A 22,537-nucleotide genomic window follows, 5' to 3' on the forward strand; every position below is an offset into this window, starting at 1 on the left:
CTGATTGTAAGGAGCATTCTTCCCTATTAGCCTTCAGTGTAAGGGGCATTCTTCCCAATGGCTATCAGTGTAAAGGGCATTGTCCCCATTGGCCACTAGTGTAAGGAGCATTCTTCCTGTTGGCCACTAATATAAGAAGCATTCTTTCCGTTGGCCACCAGTGTAAGGAGCATTCTTTCCCCTGCCCACCAATGTATTTTATTATTATTATTATTATTATACAGTATTTATAAAGCGCCAATAGTTCGCTCAGCACTGTACATTACAGAGGGGGACAGAACATGTGACAGAACAATACCAATACAATGCAAAACATGAGGGGATTGAGGGCCCTGCTCTTTGGAGCTTACAATCTAGGAGGGAGGGGATGGTGGCACCGGAGGAGATAGCTGTGGGGGATGGAGTGGTAGGAAGAGTGGAGGAGGTCAGCAAGTTAGCAGGGGGTAGGGTAGGCTTCCCTGAAGAGGTGGGTTTTCAGGGTGCGCCTAAAGGAGAGGAGAGTAGGTGATAATCTGATGGGTTGGGGCAGGGAGTTCCAGAGGATGGGTGACACCCTGGAGAAGTCCTGGAGGCGGGCATGGGAGGAGAAGACCAGGGAACTAGAGAGAAGGAGGTCTTGTGAGGAGCGGAGTGTGCGTGTTGGGTGGTACTTGGATATTAGGTCGGTGATGTAATTTGGGGCAATATGGTGGACGGCTTTGTACGTCAGTGTTAGGATTTTGAATTTGATCCGTTGTGCAATCGGAAGCCAGTGGAGGGATTGGCAGAGGGGGGTGGCGGAGATGGAGCGGTTGGAAAGGTGAATGAGTCTGGCAGCCGTATTCAGGATGGACTGAAGCGGGGATAGCCAGCGGCGAGGCAGGCCAGTGAGGAGGGAGTTGCAGTAGTCGAGGCGTGATATGATGAGGGAGTGGATGAGCTGTTTAGTGGTTTCTGGGGTTAGGAACGTGCGGATTTTGGCGATGTTGCGGAGGTGGAGTCTGCACGAGTTAGTTAAAGATTGGACTTGGGGCTGGAAGGATAGGTTGGAGTCCAGAATGACACCAAGTACTCTGGCCTGCAGGGCGGGTTTGATGGTGGCGTTGTTGGATGTGATGTAGAAGTCAATGGGGGGTGGTGTCCGGGCTGGGGGGAAGATAAGAAACTCGGTTTTGGAGAGGTTCAGTTTAAGGAAGTGGAGCGACATCCAGTCTGATATGTCGCTCAACAGGTGTGTGATTCGGGCGGAGACCGAGGGGGTGAGGTGGGGGGTTGAGAGATAGATTTGTGTGTCGTCGGCATAGAGGTGGTAGTTGAAGCCGTGAGAGTGTATGAGTTGGACAAGGGAGGAGGTGTAGATGGCGAAGAAAAGGGGCCCAAGGACAGAGCCTTGAGGGACCCCAACAGAGAGGGGGAGTGAGAGGGAGGTGGTGGCATTATAGGTAACGCTGAAAGAGCGTTGTGACAGGTAGGATGAGAGCCAGGAGAGAGCAGAATCTCTGAGGCCGAGGGAGTGTAGTTTTTTGAGGAGGAGGGGGTGGTCGACTGTGTCGAAGGCCGCAGAGAGGTCAAGGAGTAGGAGCACTGAATAGTGGCCATTAGCTTTGGCGGTTAGCAGGTCGTTGGAGAGTTTGAGTAAGGCAGTTTCGGTGGAGTGTAGGGGACGGAAGCCGGACTGTAGGGGATCGAGGAGGTTGTTGTCGTTGAGGTGAGAGCTTAGGCGGGTGTAGACTAGGCGCTCGAGGAGTTTAGATGTAAATGGGAGCAGGGAGATGGGTCTGAGGTTGTTCGGGTCATTGGGGTCCAGGGAGGGCTTTTTAAGTATGGGGGTGATGTGTGCATGTTTCAGAGGGGAAGGGAAAGTGCCGGAGGAGAGGGAGAGATTGAAGATGTGGGTGAGGGAGCGTAGGATGGAGGGGGTGGGAGGTTGTAGGAGTTGTGAGGGGATAGGGTCGAGGGGGCAGGTGGTGAGGCGGGCATCAGAGAGGATCTTGGAGACTTCCTCGATGGTAGTAAGGTCAAAGGTGCGGAGTGTTGGGGGAGCTTCAGTATGAGGAATGTAGGGTGGGGTGGAAGAGGAGGTCAGAGCAGTGGTGGGGCTGTGGGAGAGGGGTGAAGAGGGGGTAGCTGAGTGAGGGGGAAGGGGGTTGGAGGGAGTTTGAGCAGCGACGAAGTCCCTGTGGGTTATGTCGAGGGGAAGGGGGGATGAGGGGGTAGCTGTGTGAGAGGGGACGGGTTGAGAAGGCGTGTGAGTTGCGGCAATGTCCTTGCGAATTGTGTCAATCTTGTTTTTGAAGTGATTGGCAATCTCAAGGGCAGTGAGTGAGGTGCTGGGTGGAGGTGGGGGTGGAGAGAGTAGAGAGTTGAAGGCAGAGAAGAGTCGGCGAGGATTGGAGGAGAGGGCCTTGATGAGGGTCAGGAAGTAGGCTTGTTTGGCAGTATGGAGGGAGGAGGGGTAGGTGTGGAAGGCAGATTTGTAGCGGGTGAAGGCTTGTTGGGATTTGGTTTTGCGCCATAGTCGCTCCAGGGCCCGACTGTGTCGTTTGAGGATTTTGGTGTGATCAGTCTGCCAGGGCTGGAGCGGTCGGGGTCTGATGTTGCGTGTGGTTAAAGGCGCTAGTGAGTCAAGGGCTGTTGACAGCGCATTGTTGTAGGCAGTCATAGCCAAGTCGGGGCAGGACAGGGGGAGGATGCGGTCATGGAGTTGATCAGCTGCGGAGTGGAGGGAGGCAGGGTTAAGGTTGCGGAGGTTACGGCTGGTAGAAGTGTGACATTTGGAGGGGTAGGCGTATTCTTCCCACTGGCCACCATTGCAAGAGGCGTTCTTCCCCCTGGCCACCAATGTAAGGAGCATTCTTCCCATTGGCCACCAGTGTAAAAAGCATTCGTCCCATTGACCACTAGTGTTAGGGGCATTCTTACCATTGGTTACCAGTGTAAAGGGCATTCTTTCCATTGACCACCAATGTTTTCCCCTGGCCACTAGTGTAAGGAGTATTGTTCCCATTGGCCACCAATGTAAGGAGCATTCTTCCCCCTGGCCACTAGTGTAAGGAGAATTTCCCCCCCTGGCCACCATTGTAAGGAGCATTTTTCCCGCTGGCCACCAATGGCCACCAGTGTAAGGATCATTCTTCTCCCTGGCCACCAATGTAAAGAGCATTCTTCTCATTGGCCACCAATGTAAGGAGCATTCTTCCCATTGGCCACCAGTGTAAAGAGCATTATTTGGACTGACCGCCAAAGTGAGGAGCAACCTTCCCATTGGCCACAAGTGTAAGGAACTTTCTTCCCATTGGCCACTAGTGTAGAGAGCACTCTTCTTACTGACCACCAAAGGGAGGGGAGGCCTTTTCCATTGAACACCAATGTAAGGGGCATTCTTTCCATTGGCCACCAATGTAAGGAGCATTCTTCCCATTGGTCACCAGTGTAAGGATCATTCTTCCCTCTGGCCACCAATGTAAGGAGCATTCTTCCCATTAGCCCCCAGTATAGAGAGCATTCTTCTCACTGACCACCAATGGGAGGGAGGTCTTTTCCACTGAACACCAATGTAAGGGGCATTCTTCCCACCAATGTTGAGGACCACCTTTCCCACTGAACAATGACCCTTGAGGTATGGGGATCATTTCCCACTGACCACCAATATGAGAGGGACTTTTCCAGTAACCACCTGACCTCTTCACTACTGACCACTAATGTAAGGAGGTACCTTTCCCTCTGAGCACTGCTGGAAGGGGCATTCTTCTCATAAACCCGAATTGGTTACAGAAGGTGGCAGTTTTTTTACTAATAAACGAAATTGGATGTTGTGCCGGATTGTTACCGTTGGTGGCCATCTTCTTCCAGTCTCAGTTTCCGCAGTACCAGCTGACCTTCCGTTCTCTTGTCGCTCCCACAGATACCATCGTATTGGACTGCGTGAACATGGCACCAGCCGCTGGCAAAGTGACCCCAAGAGACACGGAATACGTCACCATCTTGGAGTCGAAGTTCCCCGAATTGCCTCAGAGGGGCGGCGTTTTTGACTCGTTGCAGAACGCCAAGTTCGATGTCTCAGGTACACACTGCAAATACGAGATAAAAAAAAAGAAGTTCTTAGGAGACCTTTGCTAAAGAAGAACCCTTCCATAATCACCGGGCGCTGGCGAGTAATCATCGTCCGGGACCCAGTGATTGACAGCCGAGGCCACGAATGGCGGAGCGGGTAGGGCTGAGGATTATCGGCAGTCATCGGCCGGGACCCAGTGATTGACAGCGGAAGCCCTGAATGGCAGAGCGGGTAGGGCTGAGGATTCTCAGCAATCGTCGGCCGAGACCCAGTGATTGACAGCCGAGGCCACGAGGGGCAGAGCGGGTAGGGCTGAGGATTCTCAGCAATCGTCGGCCGAGACCCAGTGATTGACAGCCGAGGCCACGAGTGGCAGAGCGGGTAGGGTTGAGGATTCTCGGCAATCATCGGCTGGGACCCAATGATTGACAGCCGAGGCCGTGAATGGCGGAGCGGGTAGGGCTGAGGATTCTCGGCAATCATCGGCCGGGACCCAGTGATTGACAGCGGAAGCCGTGAATGGCGGAGCGGGTAGGGGTGAGGATTCTCGGCAATCATCGGCCGGGACCCAGTGATTGACAGCGGAAGCCGTGAATGGCGGAGCGGGTAGGGCTGAGGATTCTCGGCAATCATCGGCCGGGACCCAGTGATTGACAGCGGAAGCCGCGAATGCCAGAGCGGGTAGGGCTGAGGATTCTCAGCAATTGTCGGCCGGGACCCAGTGGTTGACAGCCGAGGCCGCGAATGGCGGCAAAATTCATACTACATCCTCACGTAGCGAAGGAGAAGTCCCGCAAGCTGCAAATCCACTGTAGGAAAAGTATGTGGCAGTCTCATCCTGGGCTCTAGCCAGGCCACGCCCCCAGTGTGCTTAACTCCGCCCCCCCCGGAGCTTAATCACTTTTTCTACAGTGGATTTGCAGCGATGTGCGGCTTGCGGGACCTCTCCTTCACTACGTGAGGATGTGGTACGTATTTTGGTAGCAAATATATATATTTTAATTTTTTTTATTTTAATAAAAATACCACATTATGGCTGCTAGATGGCGCTGATGATCATAGGGAAAAAAACATTTTAGACCAATAACCTGCACTTGGCCGGCCCTCCCAGCACTCGATAACTCGGTAATCGATTGGGATCAAGAGCGTGAGCAGCACCCACATTTGTACAGGTGTAGGTTCACATATATATATATATATATTTAATAAAATATCACACTATGGCCACTAGATGGCGCTGACGGTCATAGGAAAAAAGCAATAATAATAATTTGCTCCTGGCCAGCACTTGGCAATTGATTGGGATCCTCTAGTGTCACCCACATTTGTACAGACATAGATTCACATACATATATATATATATATATATTTTTTTTTTAATTTTAATAAAATACCACAGTATGGCCACTAGATGGCGCCGATGATCATAGGAAAAAAGCAGATTAGACCAATTACAATAATAATTTGCTCCTGGCCAGCACTGGACTATTGATTGGGATCCTCTAGAAACATGAGCGGCACCCATATATATAATATAATTTTTTCTTTATTTTAAAAAAAATACCACAGTACGGCCACTAGATGGCATTGACGATCATAGGAAAAAAGCATATTAGACCAATTAAAGTAATAATTTGTTCCTGGCCGGCACTTGGAAATTAATTGGGATCATCTAGGAGCGTGAGCATCACCCATGTAGGTTCACATATATATATAAAAATTTCTCAATTTTAATAAAATACAACACTATGGCCACTAGATGGCACTGACGATCACAGGAAAAAAGTATATTAGACCAATTGCAATAATAATTTTCTCCTGGCCAGCACTTGACTATTGATTGGGATCCTCTATTAACGTGAGCGGCACCCACATTTGTACAGAAGTAGATTCACACACACATAAAGTAAAAAAAAAAAAAATATATATATATTTTTTTTTAATTTTAATAAAAATACCACATTATGGCCACTAGATAGCGCTGACGATCATAGGAAAAAAAGCATATTAGACCGATTACAGTAATAATTTGTTTCTGGCCGGCACTCCCAGCACTCCGCGATTGATTGGGATCCTCTAGTGCGGGTGTCGGCAACCCGCGGCTCCAGAGCCGCATGCGGCTCTTTGTCATCTTTGCTGCGGCTCCGGAGCACACTGCCCACCAGGTGACAGGCAATAGGGTTTCAGTGGTCGGCAAGCCGCGGATCGCAAGCCACATGCGGCTCTTCTGTGTGCCGGGCGCCCGCTCCCCTCCCTCCTGTCGGGCGGCCGCCTCAAAAGTCAGGACTCTTTTAATCCGGCCCGTGGAGCGTGGAACATTAGCTGTCAGGATGTAGGCGGGGCAGCCAGGATGTAGGCGGGGCAGCGTGACAAACTCCTCTCACAGTCCGCCCTGAAGACCGGAACACAGCGCGGGAACACAGCGAGAGGAACGCGCGGAGCAAAGGTAAGTGAATTGAGACAATATGGGGAATTAATTACTATGGGGGATGAATTACTATATGGGGGATGAATTACTATGGGGGATGAATTACTATATGGGGGATGAATTACTATGGGGGATGAATTACTATATGGGGGGTGAATTACTATATGGGGGATGAATTACTATATGGGGGAGGAATTACTATATGGGGGATGAATTACTATATGGGGGATGAATTACTATATGGGGGATGAATTACTATGGGGGATGAATTACTATATGGGGGGTGAATTACTATATGGGGGATGAATTACTATATGGGGGATGAATTACTATATGGGGGATGAATTACTATGGGGGATGAATTACTATGGAGGATGAATTACTATATGGGGGATGAATTGCTATGGGGGATGAATTACTATATGGGGGATGAATTACTATATGGGGGATGTATTACTATATGGGGGATGAATTACTATGGGGGATGAATTACTATATGGGGGATGAATTACTATATGGGGGATGAATTACTATATGGGGGATGAATTACTATATGGGGGATGAAGCTAACTGCACGATCCTGTATATAGCATTAAGGTAAGAAACAATATATGCAGTGTCGGATTTGTTTTAAATGTTGCAATGGTTTTGCGGCTCCCAGTCTTTTTTTTCCCTTCGGAAACGGGTCCAAGTGGCTCTTTATGTCTTAAAAGTTGCAGACCCCTGATCTAGTGGCACCCAGATCTGTACAGACGTAGATTCACACACACACACATATATATATATATATATATATTTTTTTTTTTAAATAAAATACCACATTATGGCCGCTAGATGGCGCTGATGATCATAGGGGGAAAAAAAGCATATTAGACCAATTAGAATAATAAAAATGACATATTTGTGGATTGGCCACGAAGGGCCGGATAGGGGTAACCCGGTCCATGAGTTTGCCTGAACAGCCGCTGAGATTCGAGATCAGCCCCATGTGGAGTGCATGGTTTTCAATGGGTCAGCTGATCTATAGATGTAGAGGCGCAGTAAAGCACAACTATTGTGTAGCGCTGCAAAAGCAGGAGTCCCAACGACTAAACATGGCCGACCCTTCTGAGCGGAGGTCCCCTTTACCCCGGTGTCACACCTATGCGTTTTCCGCAGCGTTTTTCAGAAATGCACAGCAGTCCATTTCACATGACTTCCTGTGGGACAGGTTCACATCTCAGCGTTTTCACTCAAGGCGTTTTTTGGAAAGGGGCGGAGACTTTTTTAAATGCAAAAAGTTGCGTATTTTGGTTCTATAGACTTCAATATAAACGCTGCAGAAAAGCATGTAGTGCATTTTTGCAGTGTTTTTGCTGCATTTTTTCCATGTTTTTGCTGCATTTTTGCTGCGTTTCTGCCGTGTTTCTGCTGCATTTTTGCTGTTTTTGCTGCGTTTCTGCTGTTTTTGCTGCATTTTTGCCATATTTTGCTGCATTTTTGCCGTATTTTGCTGCGTTTCTGCTGTTTTTGATGTGTTTTTGCTGCATTTTTGCTGTGTTTTTGATGCGTTTTTGCTGCATTTTTGCCGTGTTTTTGCCGTGTTTTTGCTGCATTTTTGCCGTATTTTTGCTGTGTTTTTGCCGTATTTTTGCTGTATTTTTGCTGTGTTTTTGTTGCATTTTTGCCGTGTTTTTGCTGCGTTTTTGCCGTGTTTTTGCTGCATTTTTGCTGCATTTTTGCCGTGTTTTTGATGTGTTTTTGCTACATTTCTGCTGCGTTTTTCCTGTGTTTTTGATGTTTTTTCTGCATTTTTTGCCATGTTTTTGATGTATTTTTTCTGTATTTTTGCTGCGTTTTTGCTGTTTTTGATGCATTTTGCATTTTAAATCTACCTGGCAACAAGAAAAAAAAAAACAAAAGCCAAAATGAAAAACGCGTCACACGCCTGCGCATAAACGCAAAACGCACCGCAGAAACGGAACCCAGCCTAAAGCAAGCCTGCTTGTCTCCCCCGCAGGTCTGAGTACGGATCAGATGCTCCGGAAGGATCTGAAGTCGCTGACGGGTCGTGACGTCGCTCTGGCTGCCAGTGCGATCTACATGCACCTAGAGGTAAGTCCGCCTCCATCCGGAACATAGGTGCCCCTCCCACCTGTGAAGGCTTTCTTCAGTGGCTGCTTGGTAGCAGATCGGCAATCGGCTTCTGTGCTGAACAACAACTGGATGAAAAAGAAAAAAAATTGTTGCAGGTATAGCGCCCCCTGCTGCAAACGGGCCTCCATGGCGGCTCAAACGTCTCTGCTAAGTGTGCGCACGTCGCAGTGATCAGGCCGTCCCGATCTCTAGTTATCCAATGGGACAGGCGCCTGATCATGTGACAACCAATCATAGTGATCATGTGATCCGGAGGTGCCCCCTCCCCCCCCAACCTCCTTAACGTATAACTATTTTATTTATTTTTTTTAAATTTTGGGTGGAGAATGAGAACCCCTGCCAGGTTTTTACTGCTGCCCGTGTCCCTGTTAGGGAGAGTCACCCTCTCGTTTGCCAGCGAGGGCGAAAGTGATAGAAAATCCCGCATTTTATGGTTGTCACCAGAACAGGAAGTGAAGGGAAATCTCCCAATGGGGACACTAGTCCTGGTGACAACTCATTGTGAAGTCATTTTCTCTCACTTCCTGTTTTTGGCTTTGGGACAGGAAGTGAACAGAAATTTTCTAATGGGGCCACTAGTCCTGGTGACAACTCACTTTGGAGGGATTGCCTCTCACTTCCTGTTTTGACTTTGGGACAGGAAATTAAGGGAAATTTCCCCAGTGGGGATACTAGTTCTGGTAACAACTCATTGTGAAGGGATTTCCTATCACTTCCTGTTTTGGCTTTGGGACAGGAAGTGAAGGGAAATCTTCCAATGTGGACACTAGTCCTGGTGACAACTCACTTTGGAGGGATTTCTTCTCACTTCCTGTTTTGGATATGGGACAGGAAGTGAAGGGAAATCTTCCAAAGGGGACACTAGTCCTGTTGACAACTTACTTTGGAGGGATTGCCTTTCACTTCCTGTTTTGGATATGGGACTGGAAATGAAGGGAAATCTCCACAATGGGGACACTAGTTCTGGTGACAACTCATTGTGTAGGGATTTCCTCTCAGTTACTGTCTTGGCTGTGGGACAGGAAGTGAAGGGAAATCTTCCAATGAGGACACTAGTCCTGGTGACAACCAAAGTATTCCTTCACTTTGAAAGGATATTCTCTCACTTCCTGTTTTGGCTTTGGGACAGGAAATGAACGGAAATCTTCCAATGGGGACACTAGTCCTGGCGACAACTCACTTTGGAGGGATTTTCTCTCATTTCCTGTTTTGGATATGGGACAGGAAATGAAGGGAAATCTTCCAATGGGGGGTCACTAGTCCTGGTGACAACCTGGGATTACCTTCATTTTGGAGAGATTTCCTCTCACTTCCTGTTTTAGGCTATGGAACAGGAAATGAAGGAAATTCTTCCAATGGGGGTCACTAGTCCTGGTGACAACCAGAGAATTCCTTCACTTTGAAAGGATTTTCTCTCACTTCCTGTTTTAGCTTATGGAACAGGAAATGAAGGGAAATCTTCCAATGGGGACACTAGTCCTGGTGACAACTCACTTTGGAGGGATTTTCTCTCATTTCCTGTTTTGGATATGGGACAGGAAATGAAGGGAAATCTTCCAATGGGAACACTAGTCCTGGTGACAACTCACTTTGGAAGGATTTCCTCTCACTTCCTGTTTTGGATATGGGACAGGAAATGAAGGGAAATCTTCCAATGGGGTCACTAGTCCTGGTGAAAACCAGGGATTCCTTCATTTGGAGGGATTTCCTCTCACTTCCTGTTTTGGATATGGGACAGGAAATGAAGGGAAATCTTCCAATGGGGTCACTAGTCCTGGTGAAAACCAGGGATTCCTTCATTTGGAGGGATTTCCTCTCACTTCCTGTTTTGGATATGGAAAAAAGAATAAAGCTATTTTTACATATATTTGTAGATGCATTCCAAAAATGTAGATTTGTATTTTTAAAGACAGTATATTTGAAATGTATTTTCAAAAATATTTATCATACATTTTGTAATAAAAACACATTTCAACGTGCAGTATATATATATATTTATTGAAATATATTGAATACGGCCAAAATTGTAGTATATCAAATATATGTCAATATATTTGGGAAGAATATTTTTTAAAATATATTTCAAATCTATTTTTCTTCCATGTGGGCGGGGTCACTAGACAGGAGCTCAAGGACAGATTTTTCATGGTAAAGAAAAAATAAAAGATACAGTTGCTGTATATTGTGAACATGTCAGGAGTTTTATTCGGCGCTCATCTCGATTCTGATTCCCCCGCTCAGGACTTCCTGCGGAGGGACGGCTTGGAGAACGATCTACAGACTTTCTGCAGAAGATACGGCTACAACGTCATCGTGGCCATGGCCATCACCTTCACTGCCGACAATGAGCCCGTCAGGCAAATTGCAGTGTACAGCCAGCAGGGGGAGCTCAGGAAACTGGTATGTATAGTCAGTGAAGTGCTGGGGGCTTAAAGGGGCACTCCCTCCCGTACTGTATATGAGCGAACTTGGAGAGTTCGTTTTCTTAGGTGTCTTCCCAGCTGGGGGGGGGGGGGGCAGGAACAGAGTTGGGGAACCATGGCAAGGAGAAGTCACCACTGGAGTTTCCGAGAGCTCTGATGAGTTGTAGATGAGAGCGGAACGAAAAAATGTGTTTCATTATTTAAATAATTTTGTTTCGTTTTCGGAATTCCTTTCATTTATTTAAATTCAATGCGCATTTTCCCGAAATTCGGTCTAATTGAATTTAATTCGAAGTATTGAATCGACATTCAAATGAATTCTATTCGAAATTCCAAGCTTGGAAGACGGGTTTATTTTTTTCTATTTTATTCGAGTCTTTTCTATTCTATTATTTTCTTTTCAATTCTATTCTACTCTAGTCTAACCTATTCTATTCCTTTTATTTTGCTATTTTATTCTACTCTTGTTTTCGAATGACATTTTTCTGTCAAATTTCAATTTGATTCGAATTTCGAACGTAATTTTGTTTCATTATTTCGGATTCGTTTAAATTCGTTACTGTTGTAATTTAAAAATTTTGGATACATCCAGTTGGAGGGTAACTCAGGTTTTATATATATATAGATAGATAGATAAATAGACAGAGAGAGAGCGATTATATATATATATATATTATACATAAAATATATATATTATATATAAAATATATATATTATATATATAAAAAATATATATATATTATATATATAAAAAACATATATATATTATATATATATATATATATATATATATATATATATTTAAAAAAGAAATCTATATATATATAATATATATATATATATTTAAAAAAGAAATATATATATAATATAATATATATATATATATATATAAAAAACATATATATTATATACATAATATATATATATTATAAAAAAGAAATATATATATATATATATATATATATATATATAAAATATATAATATATTATATATAAAATATATATATAAAATATATATATATATATTATATATAAAATATATGTATATATATATATATTATATATAAAATATATGTATATATATATATTATATATAAAATATATGTATATATATATATATATATATATATATATATATATATATGAAAATATATGTATATATATATATATATATATATATATATATATATATATATATATATATATATATGTATATATATATATATATATATAAAAATATATATATATATATATATATATATATAAATATATATATATATATATGTGTGTGTGTAAAATTATTTATATATATATATATATATATATAGATAATATATCGGCTGCAAAAGTTGGAGGCACCTACATACTGCAGTAAAATCTGGAAAATGCAGACAAATACGTGTTTGAACCCTCGTCGAGCCTTCATGTAACCGGATCGGTGAGGGAAGTGGCGGCACGGTCACTTATTAACTTGACCAAAGTTTAAGCTTTTGCAGTTGTGAAATTTAAGTTCAGACTCCGTTCTCTCCACACTGGGCGCCTGCTGCATGATCTGGCTGTATAGAAGAGGCTTTGCGACTTGTTGGGGGGTGAGCACAGATCTTTGGTGGGTGGGGGGGGTGATATTCAATGGCTTCTCAAGGATTAATATCCTCGATGGTCCTAGTTGTAGGGGAAGGATTGGGCAAGCTATAAAAAATTTTTTTTTTAAGTTTTGAAAAAGTTTTCATGCTGCAGTTTAGTTAAACATTACAGGGAGTGTTGTTTTGAACCTTTGCTCATATCTGTAGTGCGCTATATGCTTCCTCCTAAGATTTATATTAACCCTTTCATGGAGGCTGGGCAGCGATATTGATCTCAGTATTGATTGGGAATGATATTATCATTAACCAACTATTATTAACATAATTTGTATTATTATTAATATTTTTTAATATTATTTATTACTAATTATGTCTCATTATTGTTATTTTTATTAGTATTGGTTATTATTACTAATATCATTATTAACATTTTTTTCATATTTTTTATTTCATCATTATTATTATTTGCTTATTTTGAATGATTATTAATGTTATTTTTTTTGTTTACCAATTATGTGTTATTATTTGTTTAGATGTATATAATAATATTATTATTAATATTACTATTTATTACCAATTATGTATCATTATTTGTTATTTTTAGTAGTATTAGTTATTATAACTAATATTATTATTTTTTACCAATTATGTATCATTATTTATTTTTATTAGTATGCATTATTATTACTAATGTCATTCTTATCATTATTTCACATTTTTATTTCATTATTAATATTCATTTAGAATTAATATTGTTATTTTTGTTTTACCAGTTATGTGTTATTATTTATTTAGATTTTTGTTTTGCATTATTATTATTTACTTTTTTTCTTTCTTTCTTTTTTTTTTACCCATTATGTGTTATTTGTTTAGATTTTTTTTTATTATTAATATTATTTATTACAAGTTATGTATCCTTATTTGTTATTTTTATTAGTATTCATTATTATTACTAATATTATTATCATTATTTCATATTTTTATTTCATTATTTTTATTCATTTAGAATTCATATTGTTATTTTTTTTAGCAGTTATGTGTTATTATTAATTTAAATTTATTTATTTTAATATTATTATTTACTTTTTTTAACCAATTATGTGTTATTTGTTTAGATTTTTTCAATTAATATTTATTACCAATTATGTAATTTTTTTATTTGTTTAGATGTATTATTTCTACAAATTATGCATTGTTTATTTAGAATTATTTATTATTTTTATTGATATTTATGTAGCATTGACAATTAACACAGTGCTTTTTGTGCTGTACTTTCACATCAATCCCTGCCTCCCTGCCCCAAGGAGCTTACAATCTGAGGTCCCTACCTCACATAAATAGACCGGAGCCAATTAACCTACTTTTAGAATTTAGGAGGAAGCTAGTGTACCCAGAGGAAACCCATGCAAGTGTCATGCAGATAGTGTTTATTATTTATTTAGATTTATTTATTTGTATTATTATTATTAGTTACTCTTTACAAATTATGTATCCTTATTTGTTATTTTTATTAGTATTAGTTATTATTACTAATATCATTATTATCATTATTTCATATATTTCATTATTATTAATTTAGAATTAATATTGTTGGGTTTTTCTACCAGTTATGTATTATTATTTATTTAGATTTAATTTTTATTATTATTATTTACTTTTTTTTCTTACCAATTGTGTTTATTTGTTTAGAATTATTATTATTATTTATTACCAATTATGTATCCTCATTTGTTATTTTTATTAGTATTAGTTATTATTACTAATATCATTATCATTTCATATTTTTATTTCATTATTATTTATTTAGAATTAATATTGTTAATTTTTTTTACCAGTTATGTGTTTTGTTATTTATTCAGATTTATTTATTTATTTTTTTATTATTATTTACTTTTTTTTTTATACCAATTATATGTTATTTGTTTAGAGAGTGTCCTGGCTGGGATTTGAACCGAGGACCCCAGCGCTGCAAAGCAGAAAGGCCAAAGACGCGACCACTGCAGGTGAACCCTTCCGCTTTGCAGCACTGGGGTCCCTGATTTGAATCTCTGCCAAGACACTATCTGCATGGAGTTTGTATGTTCTCCCTGCATGCTTGCATGGGATTCCTTCATGTACTCTGATTTCCTCCCACACAGCTGGTGGAGTTCATTGGCTTCTGTTTTGCATGTGAGTTAGGGACCTTCGGACTGGAACCCCTGTAGAGTCAGGACCGATGTGATTGTACAGCATGTGCTGCAGAGAGCCGTGTAAATTGTCTGAGCTATAGAAATACCTGTCATAATAAATATTACTTGTTTTTAATTTTTCTTTCCTTTCTTTCTTTCAAAATAAATAAATAAAATAAAAAAAATAAACAAATGTATAAGAAAAAAAAACAAACTAATAAAATATTGAATAAAATTATGAATAAAATACTGTAAATAACTAAAATAAATAAATAAAAATAATAAATACATAATAATAATAAAAATAGCCACTAGATGGAGCTGAGGAGCTTCCTATGATGTTCGGCACCATCTAGTGGCCATACTACAGTACTTTCCCTATTCACTCTTTTTTTTTTTTTTTTCAATGAAAACCATTTGTTTTGCAGAAAATACAAGGTAACATCCAGCAAGTCCTTTGCCACAGAATACGTTTACATGCAATTTTGTTGGCTGGACGGCTATGTGAATTTTTATAAATACACCCTTTGGACTCTGTGGTTAGTTACATGTAGTATTGTACTACACCTAAAGCTTTTATGAAAGATTTTATTTTAATACATTATTATTATGATTAGTAGTCTTATTAAAAATTGCGTTTTTTATATTGTAGATAAGAGAATAATAATAACGATGATAATATTGTTATTTATATGACGCTGTAAAAGTAAATTATATAAAATTGTTATAATTGCTAATATTATATAGTATATATAAAAAGTAAAATAATGATCATTTATTATTATTTATATAAAAGAGAACATTATATAAAAATTACTATATAGTATATAGAAGGAAAAATAATAACAAGAACAACAATAATCATAATAATAATGTTGTTTATTTTATTATTATTTTAAATATTATTATTATTATTAACAATAAGAAAGAAAATAATAATGTAATATTACTATTAAGTATGTAAACTGAAGAAAAAATGAATATTATATGGTATATAGAAGGAAAATGATAACAACAACAATAATAATGTTTTTCTTATTATAAAATATAAAATTATTATGCAGTATCTAGAGGTAGAATAATATTTTTGTAATTATAATAATATTGTCACTGTTTATATGAAGGAGAAAATGATATACAAATTGTTATTACTATTATTATACAGTCTGTGTGTATGTGTGTGTATTATGCAGTATCTACCTCTAGATACTGCCTAATATATAAATTAAAAAATAATGTATATTATTTATATAAATAAAATAATGTGTGTGTGTGTATATACAGTGGGGATCGAAAGTTTGGGCACCCCAGCTAAAAATTTGTATTAATGTGCATAAAGAAGCCAAGGAAAGATGGAAAAATCTCCAAAAGGCATCAAATTACAGATTAGACATTCTTATAATATGTCAACAAAAGTTAGATTTTATTTCCATCATTTACACTTTCAAAATAACAGAAAACAAAACAATGGCGTCTGCAAAAGTTTGGGCACCCTGCAGAATTTATAGCATGCACTGCCCCCTTTGCCAAGCTGAGACCTGCCAGTGTCATGGATTGTTCTCAATCATCGTCTGGGAAGACCAGGTGATGTCAATCTCAAAGGTTTTAAATGCCCAGACTCATCTGACCTTGCCCCAACGATCAGCACCATGGGTTCTTCTAAGCAGTTGTCTAGAAAACTGAAACTGAAAATAGTTGACGCTCACAAAGCTGGAGAAGGCTATAAGAAGATAGCAAAGCGTTTTCAGATGTCAATATCCTCTGTTCGGAATGTAATTAAGAAATGGCAGTCATCAGGAACAGTGGAAGTTAAAGCAAGATCTGGAAGACCAAGAAAAATATCAGACAGAACAGCTCGCAGGATTGTGAGAAAAACAATTCAAAACCCACGTTTGACTGCACGATCCCTCCAGAAAGATCTGGCAGACACTGGAGTTGTGGTCACTATTCCACTATAAAGAGATACTTGTACAAATATGGTCTTCATGGAAGAGTCATCAGAAGAAAACCTCTTCTACGTCCTCACCACAAAAATCATCGTTTGAACTTTGCAAATGAACATATAGACAAGCCTGATGCATTTTGGAAACAAGTTCTGTGGACCGATGAGGTTAAAATTGAACTTTTTGGCCGGAATGAGCAAAGGTACGTTTGGAGAAGAAGGGGCACAGAATTGAATGAAAAGAACCTCTGTCCAACTGTTAAGCATGGGGTTGGATCAATCATGCTTTGGGGTTGTGTTGCAGCCAGTGGCACAGGGAACATCTCACGAGTAGAAGGAAAAATGGATTCAATAAAATTTCAGCAAATTTTGGATGGTAACTTGATGCCATCTGTGAAAAAGCTGAAGTTAAAGAGAGGATGGCTTCTACAAATGGATAATGATCCTAAACACACCTCGAAATCCACGGGGGATTACATCAAGAGGCGTAAACTGAAGGTTTTGCCATGGCCTTCACAATCTCCTGACCTCAACATAATTGAAAATCTATGGATAGACCTTAAAAGAGCCGTGCGTGACAGACAGCCCAGAAATCTCAAAGAACTGGAAGACTTTTGTAAGGAAGAATGGGCAAAGATACCTCAAACAAGAATTGAAAGACCCTTGGCTGGCTACAAAAAGCGTTTACAAGCTGTGATACTTGCCAAAGGGGGCAGTACAAGATATTAACTCTGCAGGGGGCCCAAACTTTATTTATATAAATAATATACATTATATATATATATATATATATATATATATATATATATATATATACATACACACATATATATATATATATATATATATATATATATATATATATATATATATATATATATACATTAAAAAATACTGTGTGTGTATATATATATATATATATATATATATATATATATATATATATATATGATATATTATTTATATAAATAAAATAATTTATTATTATTTATAGAAAAATTACTATTATATAGTATATAGACATAAAAATAATAATGTTGCTGCTGCTATTATTATTAATAATAGTAATACTAATTCATATTTATTAATAATAAATAATTATTATTAAGAATAAATAATCTATAATTATTTAATAGCATATAGAGGGAAAATCATAATGATAATATTAGTTCCTATTTATATGAAGGAGAAAATTGTATAAAAATTGTTATAATTACTACTATTAGTAGATATAAAAAAAAAAAATTATTATTATTTATATAAAAGGAGAACATTTTAAAAAATGATTTATTATGTAGTATATAGAAGGGGGGAAAAAATAACAATTTTTTTTATTATTATTATGAGAAAATGTTTTATTATATAGTATACAGAAGGAGAAAAAATATTATTGCTATAATTTTTTTTTATCATTTTAGGTGAGCAGAGCCTTGGAGCAAGCCACAAACCCATCCCTTGGCTTGTCTCTGACCGGCCACGGACCTTGCCATCACGTGACCGCATACCGCCAAGGAAACACAGGGGCGTCCCGCAAAAAAGTGCTGCCCATCTTGAAGGACTTCCTGAGAAAGAGCGACTGCTCCTCCCGACCCATGCAGGTGTTCCAGGAGGCCGAGGACTCCAGAGGACAATCTGGATTCAATGAACAAAGTTTGGACAATCATTTTGAATTCCCCTCAGATGATGGCGATCAGCCGGACTCCCAGGGGGAGGACTCCAAGGGAAAGGACTACCGGGCCCATTTCGGGAAACAGTTGGAGGACGGTTTAGAGGATGAAAACTCTTTCCCACCGACTCCTATGAACAGTCTAGTGGAAGGTTGCCCCTTGGACCGAGGCCTACCGAAACTGACGGCGGAAGCCATCTTGGAAAGGATTAGCCGAATTACGGTTGGGGATTCGGAGGGAAATGCAACGATTGGGAGCCAATGATGGGGGTTTAGGACGGGCTCCAGCCAATAGTATACATGTATCTCAAGGTACTTCTCAAACAACAATGCAAGTTTAGCTTTTTTGATACCCGCCCGATAGCAGCACACCAAATTCTGGTTTTTTTTTTTGAATCACGATCGCGGTGAACGTATTATTTGTTATACAGAGAAAAAAAAAACAGAGAAAAGGAAAAAACTCAACCGGACTCTTTTCTACCGCCTTTAAATTGACTTTGAAATTTTAACTCCAGCTGATTTGTAACATTTCTGCCACATTTTTATTTCTGTATGTAACTCTTTTTTTTTGTGTGTACTACAAATGTGTTTTTGTTTTTCTCCCATTCCAGAGATTTTTTCCATCGCTTTTAGGAAATGAAGGGACATCTCCCCGAAAGTGACACACAACAATAAAAATTTGACCCGGGCTCTAATCCTTCTCTTTTAGATCTACAGCAAAAAAACACTTTTATTTATTTTTAATTTTTTTTATTTTTATTTATTTATAAAATTTAGGCTTTGACCCCTTTCTGCCAAGGGGAGCTGGCACAATGAGGTACTCTTAAAATGACCGTAAAGTCTGGTTTAGATGGTGGCTGCATCAATTCATTCCCCATGGTCCCGCTGTATGTAGGAACGTAGCCAACTTGTCCTTGTCCCACTGTATGTAGGAACGTAGCCACCCAGTCTTGGTCCCACTTTTGTAGGAACATAGCCACCTTGTGTTGGCCCCACTGTAGGTAGGAACATAGCCACCTTGTGTTGGCCCCACTGTAGGTAGGAACATAGCCACCCTGTGTTGGTCCCACTGTTTGTAGGAGCGTAGCCACCCATTCTTGGTCCCACTGTAGGTAGGAACATAGCCACCCTGTGTTGGTCCCACTGTTTGTAGGAGCGTAGCCACCCATTCTTGGTCCTACTGTATGTAGGAACGTAGCCACCCTGCATTGGTCCCACTGTTGTAGGAACATAGCCACCTTGTGTTGGACCTACTGTAGGTAGGAATATAGCCACCCTGTGTTGGTCCCACTGTATGTAGGAACGTAGCCACCCAGTCTTGGTCCCACTGTAGGTAGGAATGGAGCCACCCAGTCTTGGTCCCACTGTATGTAGGAACGTAGCCACCTTGTCTTGGTTCCTCTGTATGTAGGAACGTAGCCACCCTGCCTTGGTCCCACTGTTTGTAGGAACGTAGCCACCCAGTCTTGGTCCCACTGTATGTAGGAACGTAGCCACCCTCTCTTGGTCCCACTGTATGTAGGAACATAGCCACCCTGTGTTGGTCCCACTGTATGTAGGAACGTAGCCACCCTGTGTTGGTCCCACTGTTTGTAGGAACGTAGCCACCCAGTCTTGGTCCCACTTTTGTAGGAACATAGCCACCTTGTGTTGGCCCCACTGTAGGTAGGAACATAGCCACCCTGTGTTGGTCCCACTGTTTGTAGGAACGTAGCCACCCATTTTTGGTCCCACTGTATGTAGGAACGTAGCCACCCTGCGTTGGTCCCACTGTTTGTAGGAACATAGCCACCTTGTGTTGGACCCACTGTATGTAGGAACATAGCCACCCAGTCTAGGTCCAACTGTATGTAGGAATGGAGCCACCCAGTCTTGGTCCCACCGTATGTAGGAACGTAGCCACCCAGTCTTGGTCCCACTGTATGTAGGAACGTAGCCACCCTGCGTTGGTCCCACTGTTTATAGGAACATAGCCACCTTGTGTTGGACCCACTGTATGTAGGAACATAGCCACCTTGTGTTGGACCCACTGTATGTAGGAACATAGCCACCCAGTCTTGGTCCCACTGTATGTAGGAATGGAGCCACCCAGTCTTGGTCTCACTGTATGTAGAAACGTAGCCACCCAGTCTTGGTCCCACTGTATGTAGGAACATAGCCACCTTGTCTTGGTTCCTCGGTATGTAGGAATGTAGCCACCCTGCCTTGGTCCCACTGTTTGTAGGAACGTAGCCACCTTGTGTTGGTCCCACTGTATGTAGGAATGTAGCCACCTGTCTTGGTTCCACTGTATGTAGACATGTAGCCACCTAGTTTTGGTCCCACTGTATGTAGGAATGTAGTCACATTCCCGTGTATGTAGGAACCCTGTCTTGGTCCCACTGTTTGTAGGAATGTAGCCACCCTGTCTTGGTCCCACTGTAGGTAGAAATATCGCCACCCATTCATGGTCCCACTTTAGGAAGGAACATAGCCAACTTGTCCTGGTCCCACTGTATGTAGGAACGTAGCCACCCTGCCTTGGTCCCACTGTATGTAGGAATGTAGCCACCTAGTTTTGGTCCCACTTTATGTAGGAACGTAGCCACATTCCCGTGTTTGTAGGAACATAGCCACCCTGTGTTGGCCCCACTGTATGTAGGAGGGTAGCTGCCTTGTACCCATATAAGTGACAACACTGCATCAAAGCTCACCGCCTTGCTGCCCCACATCTGCTTTTTGCCGCCAGGAAGGACTAGAGCAAGGCGGGGCCTAAAACAAACGTCCTGCTTTTTTCAGGTTGCTTTCCAGCCGAACCCCCCCATCAATTCCACAGAAGTCACAAATAATTGCTGCAACGTTTCTACTATGTGTATTTCCTATGATTGTCAGCTCCATCTTGTGTCCATAACGTGGTATTCTCCCAATTGGGGTGTTTTAGTAAAATAATGCGCTACGGCCACTAGATGGAGCTGATGATCACAGGGAAAACACATATTAGACATATTACGGGGATTATTCCGGATGGCTATACGAAGGTGCAATGATTTAATAAATAGACCCCCCAAAAATAATCTAAGCGGAATTTTTTATTTCTTTTTCTTGTAATTTTAGACTGAGAAGAGAAGGGTTAGAACTCCTTGCTACATTTGCAGAAAGCAATAATGGCGGCACACCAGTGATCTAAATCCCAAAACGCATTGGATTTACATAGTACATAAGGGGGGAGTGTCTAAACCCTGAAACGCATTGACGTTACATAGTACATAAGGGGAAGTGTCTAAAACCCGAACCGCGTTGGATTTACATAGTACATAAGGGGGAGTGTCTAAACCTCAAAACGCGTTGGCTTTACATAGTACATAAGGGGGAGTGTCTAAACCCCAAAACGTATTGGAATGACATAGTACATAAGGGGGAGTGTCTAAACCCTGAAACACATTGGAATTACATAGTACATAAGGGGGAGTATCTAAACACCAAAACGCGTTGGATTTACAGAGTACATAAGGGGGACTGTCTAAACCTCAAAACGCGTTGGATTTACATAGGACATAAGGGGGAGTGTCTAAACCCTGAAACGCGATGGATCTACATAGTACATAAGGGGGAAGTGACTAAACCCCGAAACGCGTTGGTTCTCTTTTTCTACTACTTTTCTTCTGGACTCTTAAGAACGTTTGTGTAGCGCCACTACTGCTTTGTACAAATTGCACCTCCTCTCCCATTGGAGATATTTTTCGGTACGTTAGCAGCCTCCCGGGTTTTTTCCACCCTCTCCATTTGTCCTGGTGGCCATTGTCCTTGGAACCAAAACGGATTGGAAAATCCAAAATTTTGAGTTGTCACCAGCACAGGAGTAGAAGGGAAATCTTCCAACGGGGACATTTGATCTGGTGACAACTAAGAGAGGAATTCTCCACTGTAAGGAGATTTCTTCTTGCTTCCTGTGTTGTCTATGGAATGAGAAGTGAAGGAAAGTCTTGCCAGAGGACATAAAGGAAGGTTTTGGTTTGAAGGTAGGAAATGAAGGGAAGTCTCCCCCAATGGGGCACAGATGGCAACTGGACTAACGGTGAAGTCTGTTAGGCCAAATTGTTTCAGGGATCCCTCTTCATCCGGGCTCTAAATGTTCAGGAGATAGAAATACTTGAACTATAAAGACCTCCGATTGGCAGA

At 40.7% G+C, this 22,537-nt stretch overlaps 1 protein-coding gene across 2 annotated transcripts in view; it reads left to right on the top strand.

The window, feature by feature from the left end:
- PRUNE1 (prune exopolyphosphatase 1) overlaps window positions 1-19,067 on the top strand; it is a 54,355-nt gene extending 35,288 nt beyond the window's left edge. For both annotated transcript variants that reach the window (XM_089663738.1, XM_089663739.1), the window contains exons 5-8: window positions 3,884-4,042; window positions 8,461-8,555; window positions 10,839-10,997; window positions 18,132-19,067. In XM_089663738.1, coding sequence (XP_089519864.1) covers window positions 3,884-4,042; window positions 8,461-8,555; window positions 10,839-10,997; window positions 18,132-18,644 — 926 coding nt within the window. In that variant the 3' untranslated portion in view covers window positions 18,645-19,067. The remainder of the gene's footprint in view (window positions 1-3,883; window positions 4,043-8,460; window positions 8,556-10,838; window positions 10,998-18,131) is intronic.
- The last annotated feature ends 3,470 nt before the right edge of the window (window positions 19,068-22,537 follow it).

This window comes from Staurois parvus, unplaced genomic scaffold (genome assembly GCF_062004578.1).
Source record: "Staurois parvus isolate SC_StPar_1 unplaced genomic scaffold, SC_StPar_1.0 ptg001757l, whole genome shotgun sequence".
In the NCBI taxonomy this organism is placed as follows: domain Eukaryota; kingdom Metazoa; phylum Chordata; class Amphibia; order Anura; family Ranidae; genus Staurois; species Staurois parvus.